Genomic DNA, 24,410 nt, shown 5'->3' on the forward strand with positions numbered 1-24,410 from the left:
GGATCCCGGCTTTGTGGCCATGAAAGCCAGCACCACAGTCATAGTTTTGGCCAAAATACAAGAAACAGCTATGGAGAAGATTATGCCAAAAGCAGGTTGTCGAAGAAGACATGTCAGCTTCTCTGGCTGGCCAATGAATAGGAATACACAAAGGAAGGAGAACAGGAGAGAGATGAGGAGGGTGTAGGTGAGGTCTATGTTGTTGGCTTTGACTATAGGAGTGTCTTTGTGCTTTATGAAAATTCCAAGCACCGAGACTGTGATGGAAGAAAAGATAAGAGCAAAAATGGAGGTGCTCATCCCTAATGGTTCTTCGTAAGACAAGAAGCTTATATCTTTTGGAAGGCATAAATCCCGGTCATTATTTGGGTATTGTCCACCATGGCACAGTATGCAGTCATCCATATCTGAAAAAACATTTCTCTACAGCCTTGTATATTGTACAATTCTTAAACAAGCATAATCAAGGATTCTTATTTGAAAGCCCTGCATTATTGTTCCCCTGGTTAAAATCTGAAATATGTTATTGAGTCATTCACATTGAGTTGTATTTCAAAGAAGCCATATTGATGGCCCAGGAGAAAACTGACATTTTAGAACACAGTGACTATAGGAAACAGAATCCCATAACTGAAGAAATATGTTTTCCGCTCACTATCACTAACGGAATTCTAACATGGGCCATCTGGTTGGAATGTGTAGTTCCTGTTCCCCATCTTATTGATTAGGTATGGGTTTGTAGGTAGCTGTGCATCTAGCCTGACAAAGAACAGGAAATTAAGAGGGCAATATGAGTTGAGGCATGTCCTGTTTGCCATCTGTTCGACCCCCTGGGAACCCTACCAGTCTAAACTTGCTGTACTTTGAAAGAGGGTGTGTGCAGAGAAGCTGAATGGGATTCAGATGTGTATTCAGATGTGGGCATTCTGAGGGAGCTCCATCAACCCTGTTGCCTGTCACTGTGAACTCGGGATTATATCTGAATTTGTTTGGGCCCTGAGTGAAAGCCAGGTTCAATGGGAGGAGTCCTGGGTGAGAGCTGGGAGACTGAGAGGTGACTGAAGGAAATTGTAGTACAAAATATATTGAGGACACCAGCTTGGGGAAAGTTGCAGTTCAGCATGATGTGCAATATGCACATGTAGGATCACTGCCAACGAAGTTCAAAAGCTTTATACATGACTAATCTTACCCTTCTTGTTTGAGATCTTTCCTTCAGCGCATGGAATACAATCATAGCAGCAAAATTGTTTCCCTTCCTTCTTTTTTCTTCTGTAACCTGAATGACAATTGTCATTACACAAAGAAAGCGGCCGTGTCTGTCCATAAAAGAGGAGAGAGTAATTTATGTTCCAATACTTCTATGGGGTTTGCATTGCAATATCTAAACCACTCCTCAAGAAATCATCGAAATCATCTTTGGATTCAGAAAATATAAGTACCGTATTGGCCCAAATATAAGCAGCACCCACCAATAAGCCGTACCTTTAAAATTTGGTGGCTTGGGGGAGGCTTGGGAGCCCTGGACGGGATGGGTGCTGTTGTCCCATGCTCCAGGGCTGTTTTCTGGGGGGAGCAGCACCACTTTGCCAGTGGCGTAAGGTTGCGAATATAAGCTACACTTTAACATTTCACAATTGGAATTTGGAAGAAAAAAGAGGGCGGCTTATATTCGGGCCAATATGGTAACTACAGGTCAGTTGCCAATCTCCCCTTTTGGGCAGGGTTCTTGAGCAGGTGTCTGCAGACCAAAATCAGGCAGTAGGAGGAAACTAATTTTCTACATCCATTTCAATCGGGGTTGTTTAAGGGTATTCCGTTAAAGGAATCTGGGAGTGTGGATCTCGTCAAGTCCGGGGAGGGGCTAGGGCCATGCCACAACCCCAGCAGGAACCCAGGGGAGCTTGAGTCGATCTGCATCGGCGGAGCTCCCCCTATTGGTGTTTTGCCCTTACCAGACTTCCTGCAAGGCGGACAGGAGTCAGATATAGTCTGTTGATGCCAATGCCTAAGCCAATACCACTTACATTCTGTAACCAATAAAGTTGTGGCCTAAATTTTGCCCATTAGCATTTAACCTAAAATTATGTGTCCTTGTGTCTTTATTCTCCTGTGGTGGCTGGGGACCTTGACAAGCAAAGCGCTTTGACCATATTACACTGGTCCTGACCTGACTGTATTGACTGCCAATTAGTTTCCAGGCCCCATTCATGCTGGTTTTGACCTATAAAGTCTTAAACATCTTAGGACTACAATACGTCTCCCCATATAAACCAACCTGGACCCTGCAGTCATCACCTAAGGCCCTTATTAGTGTGTCTCTTCCACAAGAGGTCCAGAGAATAGCAACAGAGGAACAGGGCTTTTCTACAGTGGCTCCCTATTTGTGGAATGCTCTCACCAGGGATGCTCGCCTGGTGCCTTCATTACATATCTTTAGACACCAGTTGAGAACATTCCTCTTTAACCAGGCCTTTGGCTGATTATCATTCAATGGACTTTTAAATGTTAGTGGTTAGTGGGGTTAATGGCTTATTTTGCTTGTCCTTTGTTTTAATATGTATTTTGACTTTTCGTTTTGTATTTTTCATGTTGTGAACCTCCCAATGATCTTTGGATGAAGTTCACAAAATTAATTGATTGATTGATTGATTAAAAATAGGTGGGCGCTGTGGATTGGGAACCTATCAGTGTCCAGATATTTCTGAATTTCAGCTACCAACAGCCCCAGGAAGTTGGAGGTTTATAGGTTCCTAATTCCTGTAATGGTATAATGCTTGAAAGCATTTAGCAGGCAATAGGCAGTTGAGCTCTATTACTGAAAACATATTTTCAAGTTGGAATATACACAGTCATTACCTGATTAAAGCTACTGGGCCATACAATGTCATCATCTTGAAGAAAGAAGACTTTGGCAGGGGGAGCCTTCGGGTCTATTCTACCCACTTTCACTCTAAGGAAAGACTCATTTATGAAAGTGATCCAGTTTATAACATCGAATCCCGCTACTAATTCCCCTTTTTGGTTGAAGGACACCATTTCCCCTGCACTGTTGTTAAATGAGACACCTTTCAGAAAGCGGTGGAGCTAAAAAAGAAAAAGAGTATTATACAATTCTCAATTTCATGACGTTTTATGATAAAAAATAAATAAATACATAAAATACATTTCACTATACGATTGTGCTGTTGCACCACATATTTTAGTCCTATCTGCTCCTTAGATAACATGTCAAATAAGTACCTATGATCACCTGATAGCCTACCAATTGGTAGTGGATAAACTTCAGTTCTGTTCAAATCTACTTAACCTGGAATTGACTCATCAGCTGGGATAGAGCTTCTACCTGCTTCCTGGCAGGTGAAGACACTTGCTCAGCAGGAGGTGGGGAGAGAAGGCAGCAGAGAGGTCATTATGGTACAAACTGTTCCTGCTGATGTGTTTGAACCACACCAACCTCCTCACCCTCTCACATGGTAAGCAGCAGTGACCTATTTGCTGGGAATCTAGAGTAGCAGCTCCACCCCACCTGACAAGCCACTTCTGTCCCTGGCACTGGTGATATAACAATATTTTGAAAATGTAATTCTGGAAATACTTAAGGAAAGTTTCCATAAGTTCTAATTTAGATAGTAGCTAACACTTTTTAAAATGAATCTACAGTATGTGTGTATATTGCCAGAAACCTTCCAACACATATCTTTTTGAATAATATATGGAAGAGTTGAAGTTAGCAACAGCTCCTTTTCAGCTACTATTGTTACTGAAAATAAATGACTGAATATATTCCAATGGTATAATAGAGGCAGCCAAGGTGCTTTCCAGATATTGATGACTACTACTCCCATTATTCATGAACACCATCATACTGACAGGGGCCGACAGAAGTTGAAGTTCAACAGTATCTGCAGGGCTTGACACTGGCTACCCTTAGCATAGCAGAATGAATGAGGGGAAATAGCTTTTCCAACTAAGCTCACTTCTTAAAGAACAGAAGTAGAAAAGGCAGATTACCAAACGGGTGTCTTGAAAGGAGAAACCTCTGTGTGTGTATAAACCATTGCCATAACAAGAAAATGCTCAGGCTTACACTTTTAGGTTTGCTTATGCAATATATTAGGTTTTTAAAAATGGTGCTTAACTCAATTCAGCAACTTTTCTCAACCAACCTTTTTTGGACAAGCACACATTTCTAATTTTGAGGATCTACTATGAGTGCCAGTCACAAAATGGCTGCCATGGGAGCAGGACACAAAATTACAGAGAATACATTTATTTCTGATCTTTTAAAAAGTTATATGTAGGCTACTACTAGTAGTAATAGTTACATACTCAGTTCCAATATACAACAACGGCATAGCATACACACCTGCACACTCTTTAGCACGCTAGAAGAACAATTTGATCTTTGAAGTAGTGGGGTTCCATATTTGAATTAAAGGGCTACCATACCATAAAAAAATGGCTTCAAAGGATAAAACATGGCACAGCTATCCTAAAAAAGCTGGCTTCTATGCTTAAACACACAGAGAGAGTTCTTTTTTAAAAAAAAATCAGTAAGTCCAGAGTCATAGTAAAGATGCACAGAATTCTTTCTCTCATCAAAAAGAGGCAATATAGAAATGAATGGAGGCTCAGGAGCTAAGCATATAAGAACACAGGAAGCTGCCTGTGTCGGAGCATAGTTCAGCATTTTTTACACTGACTGGCAATGGCTTTCCAAAGTTTCAGATCTGGTTGTCTCACAACCCTACCTGGAGATGCTGGGCATTTAACTTTAACTCTTCACCAGCAGTTGCTCTACCATTGAGACCACTCTTAGTGAGATGTAAGAACAGTGTGATTCCCTTCATGCAATACATATTCATTAACTAATCACATAATGGGATTCAACTAATGAGTTCCATCATCAGAAGCTGACACAAGGACTTTTGCTTGCGTAACAGGGCTTTCCTCCTCCATGTCCCCAAATTAGCTCTGAAGGGCAGGAGAACCCTCAGAGCAGTGCAAGGGAAGAGGAGATGGATGATAGTCTCATTTGGCAAGCCAAAATGATTGCCCGGACAGAACAATCAACATAGCACAAATCTTCCCAAAATAGTGAGTTTTATAATATTGGCATATACTGATTAGGGATGATAACCAAAACAACCATGATCATCACTGTCATCTTACTGTGAAGAGAAAAGCCAATAAACTGATGAGAAAGGGATCTCATGACAAAAGTACATTTTGGTAGACAACATTACAAGACAAAGGTAGCCAATGTTGTGCCCCTCCAAATGGTGTTGGACTCTAACAAACCATCCTTGGCTATTGGACATGCCGGCTGGGGCTGATGGACAGCGGCGTAGCATGGGTTGTCAGCACCTGGGGCAAGGCAAGTAATTTGCACCCCCTAACCCGGGGCAAGGCAAGTAATTTGCGCCCCCTAACCCGGGGCAAGGCAAGTAATTTGTGCCCCTAACCCCTAACCTGCCGCCGCTGCCAGCTTCTTCTTGCTGCTGCCTGCGCTGCGGTATTTACGGTAAGGTAGCCACGGCGGCGGCAGCGGGTCCGTGTCAGGTGATCTGAGGCGAGTTGCCGCTGGCGCTGCCGCCCAAACAACGCCGCTTGCCCGGAGGAAGGCAGAGAGGCGAGGAAAATGCAACATCGCCCAGCAGCTGCAGCAGCGGCAGTGGCGGGGCTGTGAGGAGGGGCTGCCTGGCGCGCCCTCTGCGGCCCTGATGCGCGGGGACCGCAGCGAGCGCTGAGAGCCGCTGCCTGCTAGACGCCTTCAGCCCGTATGTGCGCACAGCTCGTCGGTTCCGTGAGACATGGGGCTCTGCTACAGCCTGACCCCGAGGCTCTTCGGCGACTCCAGAGGCTGCGAGCGCGCCCCCCCAGATGTTGTTCCCGGTGCGGCTGGCCCCCCCTGCACCCCCCACGCTACGCCACTGCTGATGGAAGCTAGAGTTCAACCACACCTTCAGGGCACTACTTTGGCTTTGACTGTCCATGAACCCACAAACATTATGAGCTCTTTTGCATTCATCTGTCCATGATGTTACCTGCCACAGCTGTTGATTCAGAAGCTTTTGCTTTCTTTGTCTTCTGTGTTTAAATTCGGATAACTGCATGGCATGAAAAGCATGAGCCAGAGCATAGGCAGCATTGTAGATACCATAGCTGTGGACAGTCATGCCTATTTCAAAAACAGATGCAGGAAGAGTTTCCAGCTGCTCCTCCCCAGTGCAATTTTTCTCAAACTGCTTATCTGTCTTTGAGTCGGGGAACAAACAGCTAAATGTCTGCTCCCAGAAGATTTGGATAAATCCATCTTGCTTTCTTGAGGTAGGGCTCTGGTTTTGAATAAATTTCTGGAAGCCCAACACCTCATTTGAGTGAACTGCAAAGGACATAGCACCATGGAGGAAGTCTATATTCCACAGTCTTTGTATGTTGACTGATGTGAAATCCATTGGTGCTGTCATGATCCAAACTTTGGTCTTTGTTGGCAGCCCTTCATATTCTGAAAACTGGAGCAACATCCTCAAAGTCATCATGCCCTGGATTTCACTGTGTAAGACTAATACATTGGCTGTTGCTCCCATGATGACCTTAAGTGTTCCAACTGTTTCATCTACCAATTGATTAAAATCACAGTAAAAAGGTATTGCTGGGAATCTTTCTATAAAGTCAAAGCATATACCACTCTGAGAAAACACGGGAAGCACATTCTGTACAAACTTATTTCCATTGTCATCATCCTGAAAAAGCACTCCAACCCATGTCCATTGGAAATGCTGCAGTAACTGGATAATGCCCCGATATTGATAGGACCCATCTGGAAACATCCAGTGAAAGAATGCTCCTTGATTCTGGTCATTTATCGCAGGAGCCGAACCGTATGTGAACTATAGAAAATAACAGAGGGTGGGAAAGATGACAAGCTTATTTCCATACTGAAGTTTCTCTGTGAATGCATACTAAAAAATAAAATGGCCAAACAGTAATGCAATGTTTGTCCCCACACGCCAACAAAGCTTCAGTCCACATTTCAATGAACACAGCAGGGGGGGGGGTGGAATATAAGGTACAAGCACACAAATTGTGCCTTTTAAAATGGGATTATAAGAAAATCCATGAACAACCATAGTTAAGAAGTGCATGCTATTTTGATTCAGCACTCATATTGCCTTCAGTAATTGTTCCCTTGTTTTGATGGCCACAGCAAGGAACGTGGCTATATTTTCTTTGGGCTAATAACAACTTACATAATAAGGAGAATTCAAACATTTCTTCATCTCTCTTATTGTGATGAGATCCCCAAACTACAGTTTTGGCAAATATGTCCTTTACTCCATAGAACAGTCATCCCCAAATCAGTGCTCACCAGGTGTTGATTGACTATTTTATTTATCTTAAAACATTTCTGTACTGCCTTTCATAAAATCTCTGTGTGGCTCTTACAAGTTTACAGTAGGAGATTCTGAGAATACTTGCATTCAGGGTCTGCTTGATGAGATGGTACAGACCCAAGGGGATTGAATCCTATATATCATGGAACTTCTTCCGCCAGCTTTCCACAGACACAAAGTCAAAATAATTTCCTAACACCACTGAGGGCTCATCCATACTGTCATTTATTGTGGATAGCAAACTTCCTGTACCTCCAATAAACCTCTGCTGTCCATATGACTTTCTCGTTGCAACACATTCCCCTCCTTTAGTCCATATTTTCTCACACAAGGTGTACTCCAAAAGGAGATGGCATGAGAAAATATGAATGTAGGGAAGGGAAACTGTGGGAAGGCAGTGATTTGGAGGAGAATGTGATATGGACAACAGGGAATTAATGAAGGTACAGAAAGCTTACTATCCACGTCAAATGACAGCACAGATAAAACCAGAGCTGCTTGCTGGGAATTAATTTACAACTCAGTGCCCAATAATGTAACACAGTATTGTCTACACTGACTGACAGCAACTCTCCAGGGTTTCAGGCATAAGTCCTTTTCCATCCCTACCTGGATATGGCTGAAACCTTCTGCCTGGAAACAGATACTAAGCTGGCATCCTTCCCCTAAGATTCAGTTGGCTCCTAATGAGATTGAACATGTAACATCACACTCTAACCAGCAAAGCTAACCAGCTCAGTGTTACAGAGTCATAACTAAAAGGAAAGAGGAGAGTCAATGGCTTGTTCAGCTCCCACATTTCATGCACACATCTTACCTGGGGGATCTTGTAGTTGCTCAGGATGGTCGCCATGTGGAAACCTATCTCAGCCTCAGGTCCACCAATGACTGCTATTGTATTGTCCTGACCATCACATTTATAGTTTGGGACTGACCTGTCTTGTGTGGAGAGCAGCTCCAGTGAGGCAAGATAGGTCCAGCTTGGACTGAAATGGCTATTGAAGATGTTCAAGCCTAATGTGACATTTGGTAAAATCAAGGGATTTTCATTGATCTCGTTTATAGCAAATAACAAGGCCAAGATGTGCTGGTAGTTCTGTGTCAAGATCCTAGAATGAAGAGTTGCAGGCTGCATCACTTTTAGAATATGCTACTTGCTGCGTTTCAATTCAATATATAAATAAGTAATAAATAAATAAATATTACTATCCAAGACTAAGTGTGTGTGTGTGTGTGTGTGTGTGTGTGTGTGTTTTCGGCATGTTTTGGTGTGATAGTTAGAACTCAGTATATATCATTTATTATAGGAAACCTCATACCTGCACTGAGCAAGAAAACTACCATGGAATGTAACTATGGACTGCAGGGCTCCAAGGGAATCAATGGGGTAAATTGATCTATGATTGCAGGATGCTAGCTAAATCTACTACTACTACCATCACGTCTACTGGTAGCACTAGTACTCCTGCTACTAGCAGCAATTGTAATAATAACAGTGATATAGCTTCAGTGTGGATGGAATAGGTTAATAGCCAACATTAGTCATCATCAGAGTAGACTTCACTCTATTGGTTTCAGATGCTCTGCTCTATGACTTAGTTGGCTATAATGCACTGTTTTTTTCTGGCAAGAGGGGACAATGAGCTGTAGCATTGCATTTAAAGTGATTTTGCATCACATTGAAAGTAAAGCCAGTATTCACTTGCTAGATAATAGTATCTGGAAGGATGACATGGTGAAAGAATCAAAATAAGTGCTTACACAGTCTGATCAAGCAGTTCCTCAGAGGGATGCTTAGTGAAGCTTATCGGATTGGAGAAAATGTAGATCTGAGAAAGGATGCCGGCAATGAGGAACTCTCCTGGCAGATAATACTTGTGAAGTATAGGAAGGCTGCTGATGGTACAGTTAGCAAGGTGAATATTGCATGATACCTGAGGCATCAGCACTAACGCAACCATCACAAGCCCCACCATCTTGCATGAAAATCTTGCCTCTAGGCATCAGTTCATTACTTATAGTTTGCTAGTTGCTAGTGGAATTATCTGAGGAGAAGATTAGGCAGAATCCTAGTTGATTGAATAATTACAGGGAGGATAATCATCTCTTGGCTATAGCATGCTCTGTGAGACAACACAGACAGCACAGACCTCTCATATCTCAACAGGATGCTGATCTCATCCCTGTGGTGGCAGGGTGTGGTTGGGTTGGAAGGTTCCTTGGCAAACAGCCCTCTGGCAGGGCCTACTATTGGACACCCTCCTACATTGTTACAACCCATCTCATGGGACACCATTTTAACCTACAAGGCCTCAGAGAAACACTGTGTAAGAGGATTGCAGGAAATGAAAATGACAGCTAGACCCACCCAGTTGTCCAGACGTTGCCAAGGAAAACATGTTTTTCATAGTTCATTAAAATTCTCCTCTGATCTCCACCTAGAGGAACAGAAACAGTATGCAGAGAGACCAAAATAGAAAACAGTGTGCAAGAGCTATATTTCTGGGGGTGGCGTAAAACATTTATTTATTAATTTATGAAATTTCTTGGCTGCCCTTGACCTTAAGTTCACAGGGCAGGTCACAACTATATAATCATGTAACATAAAAATCTAATAAAACTAGCAAATGAATGTACATTTAAAAAAACAACAACCCAGCAGTGGTCCCACATTCCAGATTGTCATTCAGCTTTTCAAATCTAGAATGCTTCTGCATTCAGTCATCAATTTTAATTGTCATGGGATATCTGGGGTAGCTCAGATGGTACAGCATCTCAGGGTTGTGGGTTCAAGCTCCAGGTTGGAAAAAGATTCCATTGCAGGGGGGTTGGAACAGATGATCCTCCTTATCCCTTCCAACTCTAAAATTCAATGATTCTATGTCATACTGAAAGTTTTTCATGCTGTACAGCCATTTCAAGAACTGCACAGTATTAAACTCTGTTACAGTAGTAGTAGTAGTAGTAGTAGTAGTAGTAGTAGTAGTAGTAGAACAGCAACAACAACAACAGCAAGAATTATCACCATTATCCGGAAGAGTCACTATTGGCCCCAAAATAGGTAAGCTCTGAAAATCAGTATATGGTGGGAACGAGTCAATAGAATAGTAGAGATACAAGTTTTGTTAACCAAAACCGAAATACATATCTGGCCAGACTCTGGAGCACAATAAATAGTATATGCTTAAATCTGCATATCTGTAGCATACTCTATTTTGATGACCTAGGTAAAAATTATCTTAGCTCTTATATGCTGCAAAGTTTAATAATAACAAATAAAGAAATACAGAATTTACTAGGATATATTTTTCCCTACTTCTTAATTTATGATGGCAGCTGTCACGCAACTGCAAGTAATAATAATAATAATAATAATAATAATAATAATAATAATAATAATAATTCCTCCCTCATCTGGCTAGGTTTCCCCAGCCACTCTGGGCGGCTTCCAAAAGAGTATTAAAAACACAATAAAGTATCAAACATTAAAAACTTCCCCAAACAGGGCTGCCTTCAGATGTCTTCTAAAAGTCAGATAGTTGTTTATTTCCTTGACATCTGAGGGGAGGGCATTCCACAGGGTGGGCGCCACTACCGAGAAGGCCCTCTTTCTGGTTCCCTGTAACCTCATGTCTCGCAGGGAGGGAACCGCCAGAAGACCTCAGTGTCAGGGTGGAGATGCTCCTTCAGGCTGAGTCCATGTAGGGCTTTAAAGGCCAGCATCAACACTTTGAATTGTGCTCGGAAACATACTGGGAGCCAATGTAGGTCTCAGGACCAGTGCTATATTAAAGGTAAAGGTAAAGGTACCCCTGCCCGTACGGGCCAGTCTTGACAGACTCTGGGGTTGTGCGCCCATCTCACTCAAGAGGCCAGGGGCCAGCGCTGTCCGGAGACACTTCCGGGTCACGTGGCCAGCGTGACATTGCTGCTCTGGCGAGCCAGAGCCGCACACGGAAACGCCGTTTACCTTCCCGCTGGTAAGCGGTCCCTATTTATCTACTTGCACCCGGAGGTGCTTTCGAACTGCTAGGTTGGCAGGCGCTGGGACCGAGCAGCGGGAGCGCACCCCGCCGCAGGGATTCGAACCGCCAACCTTTCGATCAGCAAGTCCTAGGCGCTGAGGCTTTAACCCACAGCGCAGGCCTGACCTAATCCCCAGATTTCCTAGGCACTTTATCCAAAACTGCAGGCAGAATCCCCATCCCCTGTGCTTTTTTGGGGGGCACTGCCCAAGTCCAACACAGATACCCCACACTGGGGCCCAAATGCATGCTTAGTTTGCCTTTCTGGTTAACCATCCCTGCACAAGCTAATATAACAGACAGAGAAGCAAGCTTTCAAACACATCAAACTATCTTATTTTATTTTAATAAAGCCAGTGTGGTGTAGAGTTGGAACAGAACCTGGGAGAGTTCAGGGTTCAAATCCCCATTCAGCCATGAAGCTCACTGGGTGACTTTGGGGAGCCACTTCCTATCAAACTATCCCACCGCACAGGGTTTTGTTACATGAGTATGCTGATGACCAGAGCCCATGAGGTCGGGTGAAGCACTTGACTCGGGTGGGGAAGCACAAGAGGTGTCACTCTGACCTCTCCACCCCAGTGAAAAATTGCTCCAGGCTGTACATAAAGGCATGGACCTCTGTGCACTAACTGATTCAGGCTATGAATGTCTAGATGACCTGTTCCAGCATTTTTTAAATAAAAGAACACACACAAGAAAAAACATGTCAGGGACGTTTCCATTATGACAAACAGCGAGGGCTCTGAAGAGGAGGAAGGGCAAGCTGAGGGGAGTAGAAACTTGAGCCTTTCACACAAGAGCCAAATAAGCCTCTCTCGCTCTGAACTGTTGCCTGTCAGTTTTCAAAGCAACAGAGAGCTGACAAAGATAACAGAACTGGCTGGAGGAGAACAGGCGGGGGTAGACTCCACTCCAGGACTGGCCATCCCAAGACCAGGAGGAGGACAGCATAAGACTGGAAGAAGGTGGAGAAGAAAGTGAAAAGTACCCTGCCTTGGCAGGAAACAGAAGGTAGTTGAGTCAACTGACTCTGACAGTGATGGATGAGTTAAGGAAGCTCTGACTGCTGCATCCTGTAATTGCTGAATAAATCTGAAAGTAATAAAGCTGCCAGTGTGCTGTGTCTTGTGCAGGAAGGACGTACTAAAACTGACAAAACACTACCAGGCAGAGGCAATGTGGCAGTCCACAGATATCTCATAAATGGATCCACAGGGCTCTGATTTCTGAAGTGGACTCAGGATCCAATTGAATCAGATGAATCCACTGTAGAATCCACCTTCTGTGGAATCCTCTTCCACCCCTCGGCTTCTGGGAAACTTACAAAGAAATTGGGCAGGTTTTTATATCATAGGCAAAGTCAACTACTAGAATGTGTTTAGCGTGTGCTACTTTCTTCTTATTAACATATCTTTGTTGTTCAGCTCAGGCCTCAGGATAATGATATAGCATTTGGGGGAAAAGATGCAGCCCAGTAAGCCAGCACTGGAGGTCAAAATGGAGAAGATCTCAACTGCCACCATGTATTTTCCCTTTGTGCTCAAGTAGGTTGGAATGAAGGACAGCCAAACACTGCAGAAGACCAACATGCTGAAGGTGATGAATTTGGCTTCATTGAAACTGTCTGGCAATTTCCTGGCTAGGAAAGCCACAGTGAAGCTGACAAAGGCAAGTACACCCATGAAACCCAGGACGGAGTAAAACATGGTGACAGACCCTTCATTGCATTCCACTATAATTTCTTCAGGCATGGAGTTCATGTCAGATTCTGGGAATGGAGGAGAGGTTGCAAGCCATACACTGCACATTGTGGCTTGATTAAGTGTGCAGGAAAGAACAATGGAAAAAGCCAGTCTATTGCCCACCCACTTCCTCATCCTGGACCCAGGCTTGGTGGCCATGAAAGCCAGAAACACTATGATGGTTTTGGCCAAAACAGAAGAGACAGCAACTGAGAAGATGACACCAAACAAGGTTTGTCGAAGGAGACACATCACCATCTGAGGTTGCCCAATGAAAAACAGAGGGCAAAGGAAACAGAGCAGGAGGGAGATGAGGAGAGTGTAGGTGAGGTCCCGGTTGTTGGCTTTGACTATGGGAGTGTCCTTATGCTGAATGAAGACCCAAAGCACCAAAGCTGTGATGGAAGAAAAGGAAAGTGCCAGAATGGCCAAACTGGTCCCCAAAGGTTCTTCATAAGACAAGAAGTTAATTCTTTTGGGAATGCAGGAATCTTTGTTGATATTTGGATATTGTCCTTCTGGACATAGAAAGCAGTCTGCCATGTCTGGAAAAATTAGAAATCTTTATTGTACATGGAACCCCAAATTGTAGCTTACTATACTAATCAACCTGGTTGGTCAAAATCTGCAAGAGACATGTGCCATCTCAATAGGGCTCTACAAGCAAGTGTGTTCCAAAAGCAACCAATGGTGTAGATCTCCTTCAATCAAAGGAAATTCAACCGAGCACTGAAGCTGCCTCTCTTAGCGGAGAGCAAATGCCCTGTAGTCGTGCTAGACTGGAGATGTTGAGTAAAACTGTGTCTATCCTAAAAGAAATGTCCTATCAGTCTTGAAGCTCACTGAGTTATCTTACACCAACAACTATGTTTCAGACTAACCTTCTAGCAGTTCCCTCACTGCAAGAAGCAAAGTTACAGGGAACCAGGCAGAAGGCCTTCTCGGTAGTGGCGCCCGCCCTGTGGAACACCCTCCCACCAGATGTCAAGGAAATAAACAACTATCTGACTTTTAGAAGACACCTGAAGGCAGCCCTGTTTAGGGAAATTTTTAATGACTGATGTTGTAATGTATTTTTAATCTCTTGTTGGAAGCCGCCCAGAGTTTCTGGGGAAACCTAGCCAGATGGGTGGGGTATAAATAATAAATTATTATTAAAATATTATTATTATTATTCAACCCAACCATCTCTCATTAATATGTTTCTGGTATTTATACTGTTACTAATGTGTTGTATGTTGTACACTTTGAAACTGTAGTTATAAATATGCAAATAAAATAAATAAAATTAACACCCAGAATCTATGCATAGTTGTTCATTAGTTTCAAACCAGGTGTCAGATAATTTCATATAAGAATTTGAAGAGATAGATTTCCACTTAGTTTAGTTAGAGTATGATATTTTTCATTATTTCCTCCAAGCTGTTGAACTGACCACTATTTGTTAAGCATGAACATATCACTAGGTGTATCCTTCTGTATCCTTATGTCAGCACACACTCCCCCTTTAGGATTCTGAACAACCTTTTTGATAGAAGGTAGGTGACTATAAGCTGATAAGTTTTGGAAAAGGTTTCTCTTACCCTTTTCATTGGAGATCTTTCCTTCTGGACACGAGAGGCAATCATAGCAGCAAACTTGTTCACCTTCTTTCTTGGTCTTACGATAGCCCAAATGGCAATTGTCATTACATGTGGAAAGGGGCACTGCCTGTTCATAGATGAAAGAGATAAATGTTTAAGTATTCAGAAAGTATGTATCTGCCTTTCTGTTTTGAAAATGCAACAACAGCAACCAGATCCTATTGAATATTTAAATAATGGTGCAATGCACCCCAAAAGAAACATAGACCCTACCTGGTTGAAACTTTTAGACCACACAATAGAATCCTCACAAATGTTGAACACTTTATCAGGAGCAGCCTGTGGGTCTATCCTTCCAATTTTGAAGCTAAGAAAGGACTGGTTGGGGAATACAATCCAGTTTCTAATATCAAATCCAGCTCCTATTTCCCCATTTTGGTCAAAATAAACTTTTTCATTCACACTGTTATTAAATGAGACTCTCCTGAGATACTGGTGGACCTTAAAAAAACACAAGCATAATTATGATCCAAGTGATATACCTTGACCACTAACAGTGTTGTCTTTTTATATTATTATTAGTGTCAGGGTTTCAGGGACAGAGAGCGAGGGGGAGGGGTCCCAGGGCGACCAGGAAGAGGACGACGACGACCCGAGGTTGTCAGTGAGTCCGTCAAGTGAATCCGAGGATTCCCAAAAGGGAGCCCCCCTGGTCAGGCCAAGGGGCAGTAGAGAGGGAAGCAGTCAGAAGCAGGGGAACGAAGAGGGAATCCCCAGTGGGGGTTGGAGATCGGGACCGGCCTCTCCGTCAGAACGGAGTGAAGGGGGTGGAGTTGCCAGTGTGTCAGAAAGAGCAGAACAGGAAGCAGAGAGGGGAAGGAGTTCGGAGCAGAACGTCCTGCCGGAAGGGGAGGAGTGTAGTACCGAGAGTAGCGTAACGGTCGAAAGGAAGGTCAGAAGCAACGTACGCGCGCCAAGTTCAAATGTGGAGGCGCGCGGAAATGAGGAGAGCCCTGAGGAGGAGCCTGGTCCCAAAGCACGAAGGAGGGGGGAGCAGGCGTCAGAAGACTCAGCCTCGGGGGAGTCCCGGAGGGAGGGAGCACAGGGGGGCAGGAAGACCCTGCGGAAAAGGAAGGAGAGGAAAAGGTGGAGCAGTACAAGCCTCTTAAGCTGGTGCAGGGGCGGGACTGACTCAGAGGGGACTTCTAACATCTAAGGGTAACAGATGCTGAGCCACGGAGCTTGGATGTAACGACAACAATGTTCTTCAATAAAACCTTTTGTATATAACTTGGACTGGATTTTGGTCTCTTGTGAGCTGGGACCTCGGGTGGCTTTGACAGTAAGTCCCCTCCCAAAGAACGCAAATTTTTTTTTTGCAAAGCTCACAAACGGTGACAGCCATGAGTGCGGAGGATCAGCTGACAGCACTGCGAACTACAGTTTCCGAACTCACCGCTGCAGTCCTTGCGTCTCAGAAGAAGCATGACGAAATGGAGAAGCGCTGCCAGGACCTGCAAACAAGGTGGGAGCGTGCAAACAGGGAAGGGTTCCCAGGGTCCAGATCAGAGGGCATTGGACTTGGAAGGCGGGGGGGGCAGCCTAGTCACCCACTTCGATGGGAACCTGAAGCACTACCCCAGTTTCAGAGCAGACGTTTTGTATGCATTGCACTTGCTTCGTCATGACTTTAAAGATGAGGAGGAGAAAGTGGGGTTTATTGTTTCTCACTTGCATGGGCCGGCCAGAGACTGGTTGCGCAATTTGTGGCGTGAAGATGGCCCTGCCCGCCGCGATTCTGATGAATTCATTAAAGCGATGGATGCCTGCTTCCAGTCAACCGTAGATTTGGATCTTGCACGCAGGGAGATATTTGGACTGCGGCAAGGCAAAGCCACTGTGCGTCAGTACCATTCCAGATTTTTTGCTTTACTGACTGCGTTACGCTGGGAGAAAGACTGCACACCTGTGAGGGATTTGTTCTGGGAGGGTCTCAGCGGTCCCATAAAGGACGAACTTGCCAGGGGAGACAGACCTCAGACCCTGGAGGAGGTGGTGCAGAGGGCTCTGGCGATTGGGATACGTCACGAGGGACGCCCTTGGCACAATGAGGAAGAATGTCAGGTGCGTCCACCAGCGAGGACGTCTTCTTTCATCCCCAGGGAGTTCAGTCAGTCACATCCCTCGCCGCTGGGGAGGCAGGGGGAGGAGCCGATGGAACTTGGTGGTGCTAAGGCTCAAGCAACAGCCAGAGCCCCAGTTTCCGGTGCAGTAAAGGCGAAGCCTCCTAGAGGGACCAGGAAATGTTACATCTGCGACAGTGCACTGCACATGGCGAAAGAGTGCCCCCAGAGGCTCCAGAAACACACTGCAGCTTTAGCGACGGTAGCTGCAGAAGTGATCCAGGAAGAGGAACCTCAGGGAAACGACAATGCCTGGCTGCAAGCAGAATTGCTGGGGCTCAGCCAGGCGAATCTGTAGAACAGTCCCCAGCGTCTTTGCAACCCACAGACCCTTTACCACCCAAGCCAGCGGTGCAGCTCACTGCAACACTTCAGTTGCCAAATGGGACCACCCTAGAAGTGCCCCTCACGATCGATTCGGGGAGCAACGCCGATTTCGTGGGGATGCAATTCGTCAAGCAGCATCGCATAGCGCTTCTGCCCGCCACAACGCCTCTGAACGTAGTCACGGTGGATGGCAGGAAATTGCTAGGAGGGCAAGTTGTGCAACAGACACCTCCCATGGTGATGCGGATAGGAGATCACCGAGAAGTCATTAGCTTCAATGTCACCCAACTGTCTGACACGCCTATAGTATTAGGCATGAGTTGGCTGGAAAGACACAGTCCTGTTGTAGCGTGGTACCAACGCCAGATCACCTTTTGCTCATCGTACTGTGCTCAAAATTGCATCCAGTCCTGCCAGGAGGAGGGGGCTGAGCACCAGCTGCGACTTGGCATGGTGCAGGCAGTACCTAGCAAGTACGAAGGGTTCCTGGAGGTTTTCTGCGAGAAGGAAGCTGACCAGTTGCCGCCCCACAGACCTTATGATTGTGCCATCGACCTGGTGCCGGGGGCGCAGTTGCCGACTGCAAAACTGTATTCCATGTCTGAGGACGAGATGCAAGAGCTCAGGGAGTTCATAGAGCACAATTTGAAGCGTGGATTCATCCGGGAATCAAAAGCAGTGGGGGGCAGTCCTGTGTTCTTTGTAAAGAAGAAGGACACACCCCAAAAAAGACTCATTGTGGATTATAGGTTCATAAACAGTATGACCAAGCCCAAGGCCTTCCCCATGCCCAAGATAGATGATCTCCTAGCAACCGTGAGGAAGGGGAAGATCTTCACCAAATTGGATCTGCGTGGAGCGTATAACCTCATACGCATCCGGGAGGGCGATGAGTGGAAAACGGCCATGTTCACGCCTCTGGGCATGTATGAATACAGAGTTATGCCGTTTGGTCTCCAAAATGGATCTCACGTCTTCCAAGCCTTTATGCATCACGTGCTAGCGGGACTCCTCTACAAGAAATGTGTGTGTTTCCTCGACGACATCCTGATCTTTTCGGAGACGGAAGAGGCCCACGAGAGGGACGTAAAGGAAGTCCTGCAAAGACTACGGGAGAACAGGCTCTACGCCAAGTTAGAGAAGTGCCAGTTTGATGTGACGGAGGTGGATTTCCTGGGCTACAAGCTGTCCGACAAGGGACTGGCCATGGACAGCGTCAAGGTCCGCGCGGTGTTGGACTGGAAGAGCCCACGCAATCGGAAGGAAGTCCAGAGATTCGTCGGCTTCGCCAACTTCTACCGCAAATTCATCAGAGGTTTTGCAAAGGAGACAGCAGCGATCACGGACACTCTGAGTTCCAAGAAGAAGAGGTTCGTGTGGACGGAACAGGCGGAGCGCTCTTTTCGGAAGCTTAAAAGCCTTTTCGCCTCCGAGGAGCAGCTGCTGCACGTGGATCCAGGCAGGCCCATGCGAGTAGAGACCGACGCGTCAGACAGGGCGGTTGGAGCCGTGCTCCTGCAAGAAGATCCACATGGGAACTGGAGACCCGGTGCCTTTTACTCCCGAAAGCTCAGCAAGGCGGAGCAAAACTACACCATATGGGACAGAGAGCTGTTGGCCATTCACGCAGCGTTCAAAGCGTGGCGACACTTCCTCATAGGAGCCAAGCACAGTACAGGTCCGCACGGATCACAAGAACCTAGAGTATTGGCGCACGGCGAAGCTCCAAAGCCAGAGACACATGCGCTGGGCGGAATTCTTCGCGGATTTCGACTTTCGGATAGAGTACATCCCCGGAGATTCCAACGTTATAGCCGATGCGCTCTCCAGGAAACCGCAATATCTCGATGAAGCGACACCAGTAGCAGCCAGGCACATTTTCGCACCGCAGGCGTGGTCGTGCGCTGCCATCACAGTAGATCTGGACACGGTGCGATGTGCGTTGCAAGTGGATCAGTTCGCACAGTCCAAAATGGAGGAGTTGCGCAGAGGTGTGCAGAGTGGCGAAGATTTCCAACTACGCGACGGGCTGCTAACTCGCAAAGGTGCCCTCTACGTGCCAAGCGACGAGCTTCGCGCAAAGGTTCTGCAGCAGTTGCACGACGCCCCCAGTGCGGGCCACTTCGGCAAGGAGAAGACAATAGAACTGGTGGCAAGGGACTTTTGGTGGCCTCGGATGCGTGGAGAGGTAGCGGATTACGTCGCCAGGTGTGACACTTGTCAAAGGTCCAAGCCAGTACACCAGAAGCCAGCGGGGCTGTTGGAACCGCTGGAAACGCCACAGCAACCGTGGGAGAGGGTAGCCCTGGACTTCGTTACTGACCTGCCCAGCTCCAGAGGGAAGACGGCGGTACTGGTGGTTGTGGACCTGTTCACCAAGATGGCGCACTTCATTCCGTGCGCAAAGGTGGCGACGGCGGAACAGACTGCCAAACTCTTCATTGATCACGTGTTCAAGGTGCATGGGCTGCCGCAGTCCATCCTGTCCGACAGGGGGCGCCAGTTTGTTTCCAATTTTTGGCAGAAGCTTTTAGGTATCCTGAACGTCAAGATCAACCTTACGTCGGCGAGACACCCACAGACCAACGGCCAAGCTGAGAGGGTCAACGCGATCATGCAGCAGTACCTGAGATGTTACGCCAATCAGCGACCCGCAGCTTGGGTGGACTACCTGCCGATGGCAGAGTTTGCCTATAACAACACGAAGCACGCGTCCACGGGGGTGACGCCGTTCTTCGCGAACAATGGTCGTCATCCCAGAACCTTCCCGGGGTTCGGGGCACCGAGAGAGGGGGTGCCGCAAGAAGCCGACCAGTTCGCAGCGGAGCTGCAGGAGGTGCACGAAGAGTTGCGGAGACATTTGGAGCTGGCCAAGCAAGCATATAAGGTGCAGGCAGACAAAAACAGGAGAGCGGGGGAGGAGATCCAGGTGGGGGACTGGGTGTGGTTAGCCGCCCAAGCGATGCCAGCCAAGTCGTTGGCCAAGAAGAAGCTAGGGCACAGGCAGTTAGGGCCGTACCAAGTGGAGGCTAAGATCAACCCTGTAGCCTTTCGACTAGCCCTCCCCGAAGGTTCCAGAGTGCATCCGGTATTTCATAGGTCGGTGCTCACCCCCTACAAGGCACCGCACAGGTTTCAGGAGTCTGAAACAGTCCCGCAACTACACACTAAGTCACAGGAGAGGGAGAGGGCGCCTAGGGCCGAACCACTCAACGAGGTCACAGAAATCCTGGACTCGAGATGGGGGGAAGAGGGGGTAGAATACTTTCTAGCCACAGAGGGCACTCCAGCCAGTGCCAACGGTTGGGTGCCGGGCTACGCTTTAGACGAACCTCTTCTAAAAGACGAGTTCCATGCCCTTTTCCCGCATAGACCCATGCCAGCCGAGTACTTTGATGACTGGCTTTTTACGCCCACACTCTCAGGCAGTACTTTCCGGGGTTTTTCTTCAGCCGAGGAGAGAACGCCAGAATCTAGCCCGCCCAGGGGATCGTGCTCAGGGGTGGACACAGAACCCTCTTATTGGTGGGACGAGCAACCAGAGGAGGACTGGCGCAGGAAATGGCTGACGGGACCTTGGCCGGCAGCACCAGACGAGGTACCAATGGAAGAGGGAGAAGAGAACACTTTGGGTCAAGAACCCGCATTCGAACACTCATACACCGAACTGCAAGCAGAGGATATGGAGGTACACAACCTGTATCCTGCATCCACCTCCGAAGAGCTACAGCTCCTACAACCTGCACCCGATGGACGGGAGGGGGGAAGGGGGGGCTTCGAGGGGGGGATGGATGTCAGGGTTTCAGGGACAGAGAGCGAGGGGGAGGGGTCCCAGGGCGACCAGGAAGAGGACGACGACGACCCGAGGTTGTCAGTGAGTCCGTCAAGTGAATCCGAGGATTCCCAAAAGGGAGCCCCCCTGGTCAGGCCAAGGGGCAGTAGAGAGGGAAGCAGTCAGAAGCAGGGGAACGAAGAGGGAATCCCCAGTGGGGGTTGGAGATCGGGACCGGCCTCTCCGTCAGAACGGAGTGAAGGGGGTGGAGTTGCCAGTGTGTCAGAAAGAGCAGAACAGGAAGCAGAGAGGGGAAGGAGTTCGGAGCAGAACGTCCTGCCGGAAGGGGAGGAGTGTAGTACCGAGAGTAGCGTAACGGTCGAAAGGAAGGTCAGAAGCAACGTACGCGCGCCAAGTTCAAATGTGGAGGCGCGCGGAAATGAGGAGAGCCCTGAGGAGGAGCCTGGTCCCAAAGCACGAAGGAGGGGGGAGCAGGCGTCAGAAGACTCAGCCTCGGGGGAGTCCCGGAGGGAGGGAGCACAGGGGGGCAGGAAGACCCTGCGGAAAAGGAAGGAGAGGAAAAGGTGGAGCAGTACAAGCCTCTTAAGCTGGTGCAGGGGCGGGACTGACTCAGAGGGGACTTCTAACATCTAAGGGTAACAGATGCTGAGCCACGGAGCTTGGATGTAACGACAACAATGTTCTTCAATAAAACCTTTTGTATATAACTTGGACTGGATTTTGGTCTCTTGTGAGCTGGGACCTCGGGTGGCTCTGACAATTAGTATTTGTAATCAGCCTTTATTGAGGATCTCGGACAACAGAAACAGTAGTAATATTTTTTTTTAAAAAAGATAGAGATACTTCCCCCCCTTCCTCATTCATATTGTTAAAAGCCTGAGTCAACTAATGAATATTGTGATATTCAGGACAGATAAGCACAAGTATTTCCTCCTCAAATACAAAATAATTCATAATCATAAATTTTGGTTATTGACACCACTGGAAAAGCTTTAAAAGGGGAGAAGACAAATTTGCAGTGCATAAGGTTTCAAATAAGTCTTCTCATAATGGATATATACTACTTTGGGGTTCAGAGTCACAGTGCCTCAGAATATCATGGGCAGCAGTAGGAGTGGACTGCTGATCTACTGGTAGACATTCAGTAGGTATCTGATTTTCTATTGTAGGATATTGGATGCTGAACTACATACACCAGCAAAGTTCATTTTATGCATTTAGAAGACTAGAAATACTTAGGAAGAAATTTAGCATTAAGCCCACTCCACATGCTGCAACTCCCAACCTGATCCCAATGTTTTGATAACTTGCTTAAAACAAACAAACAAACAAACAAACAAACAAACAAAAAACAAACACTAATTGTAAATGTTATCATATGTTTGTAATAACATGCAACTTTGCCATTAAGTTATACCCTTCCAGAATGACCAATAATCAAATCCACAATGATACTAGCTGTTGTAAAATGGGTGATAAATCAAAGGTAACAGTTTTCAGCCATCACATGCAGATTTAACAGAGAGGAAGAGTGATATATGTAAGACAGACATACTGAGTTCTATCAATATAATAGTGAGTGCCCTTGTTTTCACCTGTTCAAAAGGTTACCTGCCATGGATGGTGATTCAGAACCTTCCAGTTACTTCCACCCACCATTGGTCTGTGTTTAACTTGGGATGAATGCATGGCATGCAAAGCATGGGCCAAAGCATAGACAGCATTGTAGATGCTATAGCTGTTGCCACTTATGTTTGGGTCAAAAAGAGGCTCAGAAAGAGTCTCCGGCTTCTCGTATCCAGTGCATGCTTCCATATCTTGACTATCTGTCTCAGAGTTGGGGAAAAGGCATTTGAATGCATATTGCCAGATATCCCTGATAAAGCCATCTTCTGAATCTACAACTGGATTTCTCATCTGAAGGAATTTCTGGAATCCTAACAACGCTTGAGAATGAATTGCAAAGGATAAAGAGCCATCAATGAAGTTTGCTTTCCATCTACTTTGATGCCCAACTGATGAGAAGTCCATCTGGGCTAACATAATCAAGACTTGACCACTTAACTTCACTGGTATATTCAATTCAAACATGTACAGTAGTGTTGTCAACATGATTATATTCTTAACATCACCATGCAAGATAAACACGTTGGCAGTGCTTTCCATTATAACTTGATTACCCTTATTCACCTCTTTCGACATATTTATAATGCCACTGGAAAAGGATAGGTTGGGGAATCTTACTATGAAGTCAAAGCAGATCCCATTCAAGGAAAAGAAGGGAAGTATGACATTTACAAATCTTTCTCCAGTCTCATCATTCTGAGAGCAAATCACTCCAATCCAGGTCCAGTTAAAAAACAGCAGCAGCTGGAGGATTCCCCTATATTGATGGTTTTCATTTGGAAACATCCGGTGGAAGAAAACCGTTTCAGTTACATCATTTATTTCTGGAGTAGCACCATAGGTAAGCTAAGTAAAAGAAAAAGTGTGGCTGAGAAGGAGAGCATGTGCATTTATTTCTACATTAAATTATACAGATATGATTTCTTGATAACAGTGAAAGCAGAAAAAAATTATGGTTGGCTGCACATGTCCCATATTAACAATGATTCCAGATCATACACTGTGTAAAAAGTCTCCCGTATGCTTTTACCTTAATGAAATAGATTCCACAACAAAGGTTCTACTATGGAGAACATGAAGTTAGACAGGAGGGGTTCCTCCAAATAAGTCTGTGAATGGGAAAGTTCATATGACAGTAAGATGACCCAAGGTTGTAGACAGAACGGTTTGACCATTGTTAAACAGTAGCATATGTATACAGGATATTTTTTAAGTAAAAAAATCATATGAATCAATAAAGCTTTCCCCCTATTTCATGATTAACTGCAGCATGCAAGTTATGCCTTTCTGCAGAGCTTTCCAAACTGTGTGTCACAACAGGTTAGTGAATTGGCTGCACTGCGTAGGTGTGTTGCATGATATGTGTCCAAACCTCTTTTAAGGGGTTGGCTTTACCTCCAGTTTGCTAGTAAAACTGAATTACTGTGTCACAGAATGATGACATTTCCAATGTGGAAAGTTTGCAAAGCTCTGCCTTTCTGTTTTGGTAATGCAATTTTATATCCACAAACCACAAAAAGGAGATATATGATTATTGGGCATATCTTACCTGGGGAATCTTGTAAATGCACAGATTAGCTGCCATGTGAACACCAACATCAAAACTGGGTCCCCCAATGACTGCTACGGGATTGTACTGGGTGTCACACTTGAAGTTAGGGATGCATTTTCCATGTGCAGAAAGAAGTTGCATTGAGGCATGATAAGTCCAGCTTGCACTGAAATAGC

General features: G+C 45.9%; 1 protein-coding gene across 1 annotated transcript; it reads right to left on the minus strand.

Annotated features, from left to right (window-relative positions):
- Positions 1 to 2,576: 2,576 nt before the first annotated feature.
- On the minus strand, positions 2,577 to 24,410 carry LOC310828856 (vomeronasal type-2 receptor 26-like). The gene is made up of 6 exons (XM_083706810.1): positions 24,232 to 24,410; positions 14,754 to 14,880; positions 9,769 to 9,838; positions 8,218 to 8,509; positions 5,938 to 6,896; positions 2,577 to 5,335 (listed from the first exon to the last, which is right to left on the minus strand). The coding sequence occupies exons 1-6, from the start codon at positions 24,373 to 24,375 to the stop codon at positions 5,314 to 5,316; spliced, it is 1,614 nt and encodes a 537-aa protein (XP_083562936.1). The 5' UTR covers positions 24,376 to 24,410; the 3' UTR covers positions 2,577 to 5,313.

This window comes from Podarcis gaigeae (genome assembly GCF_964106915.1).
Source record: "Podarcis gaigeae genome assembly, chromosome: 13".
Classification (NCBI taxonomy): domain Eukaryota; kingdom Metazoa; phylum Chordata; class Lepidosauria; order Squamata; family Lacertidae; genus Podarcis; species Podarcis gaigeae.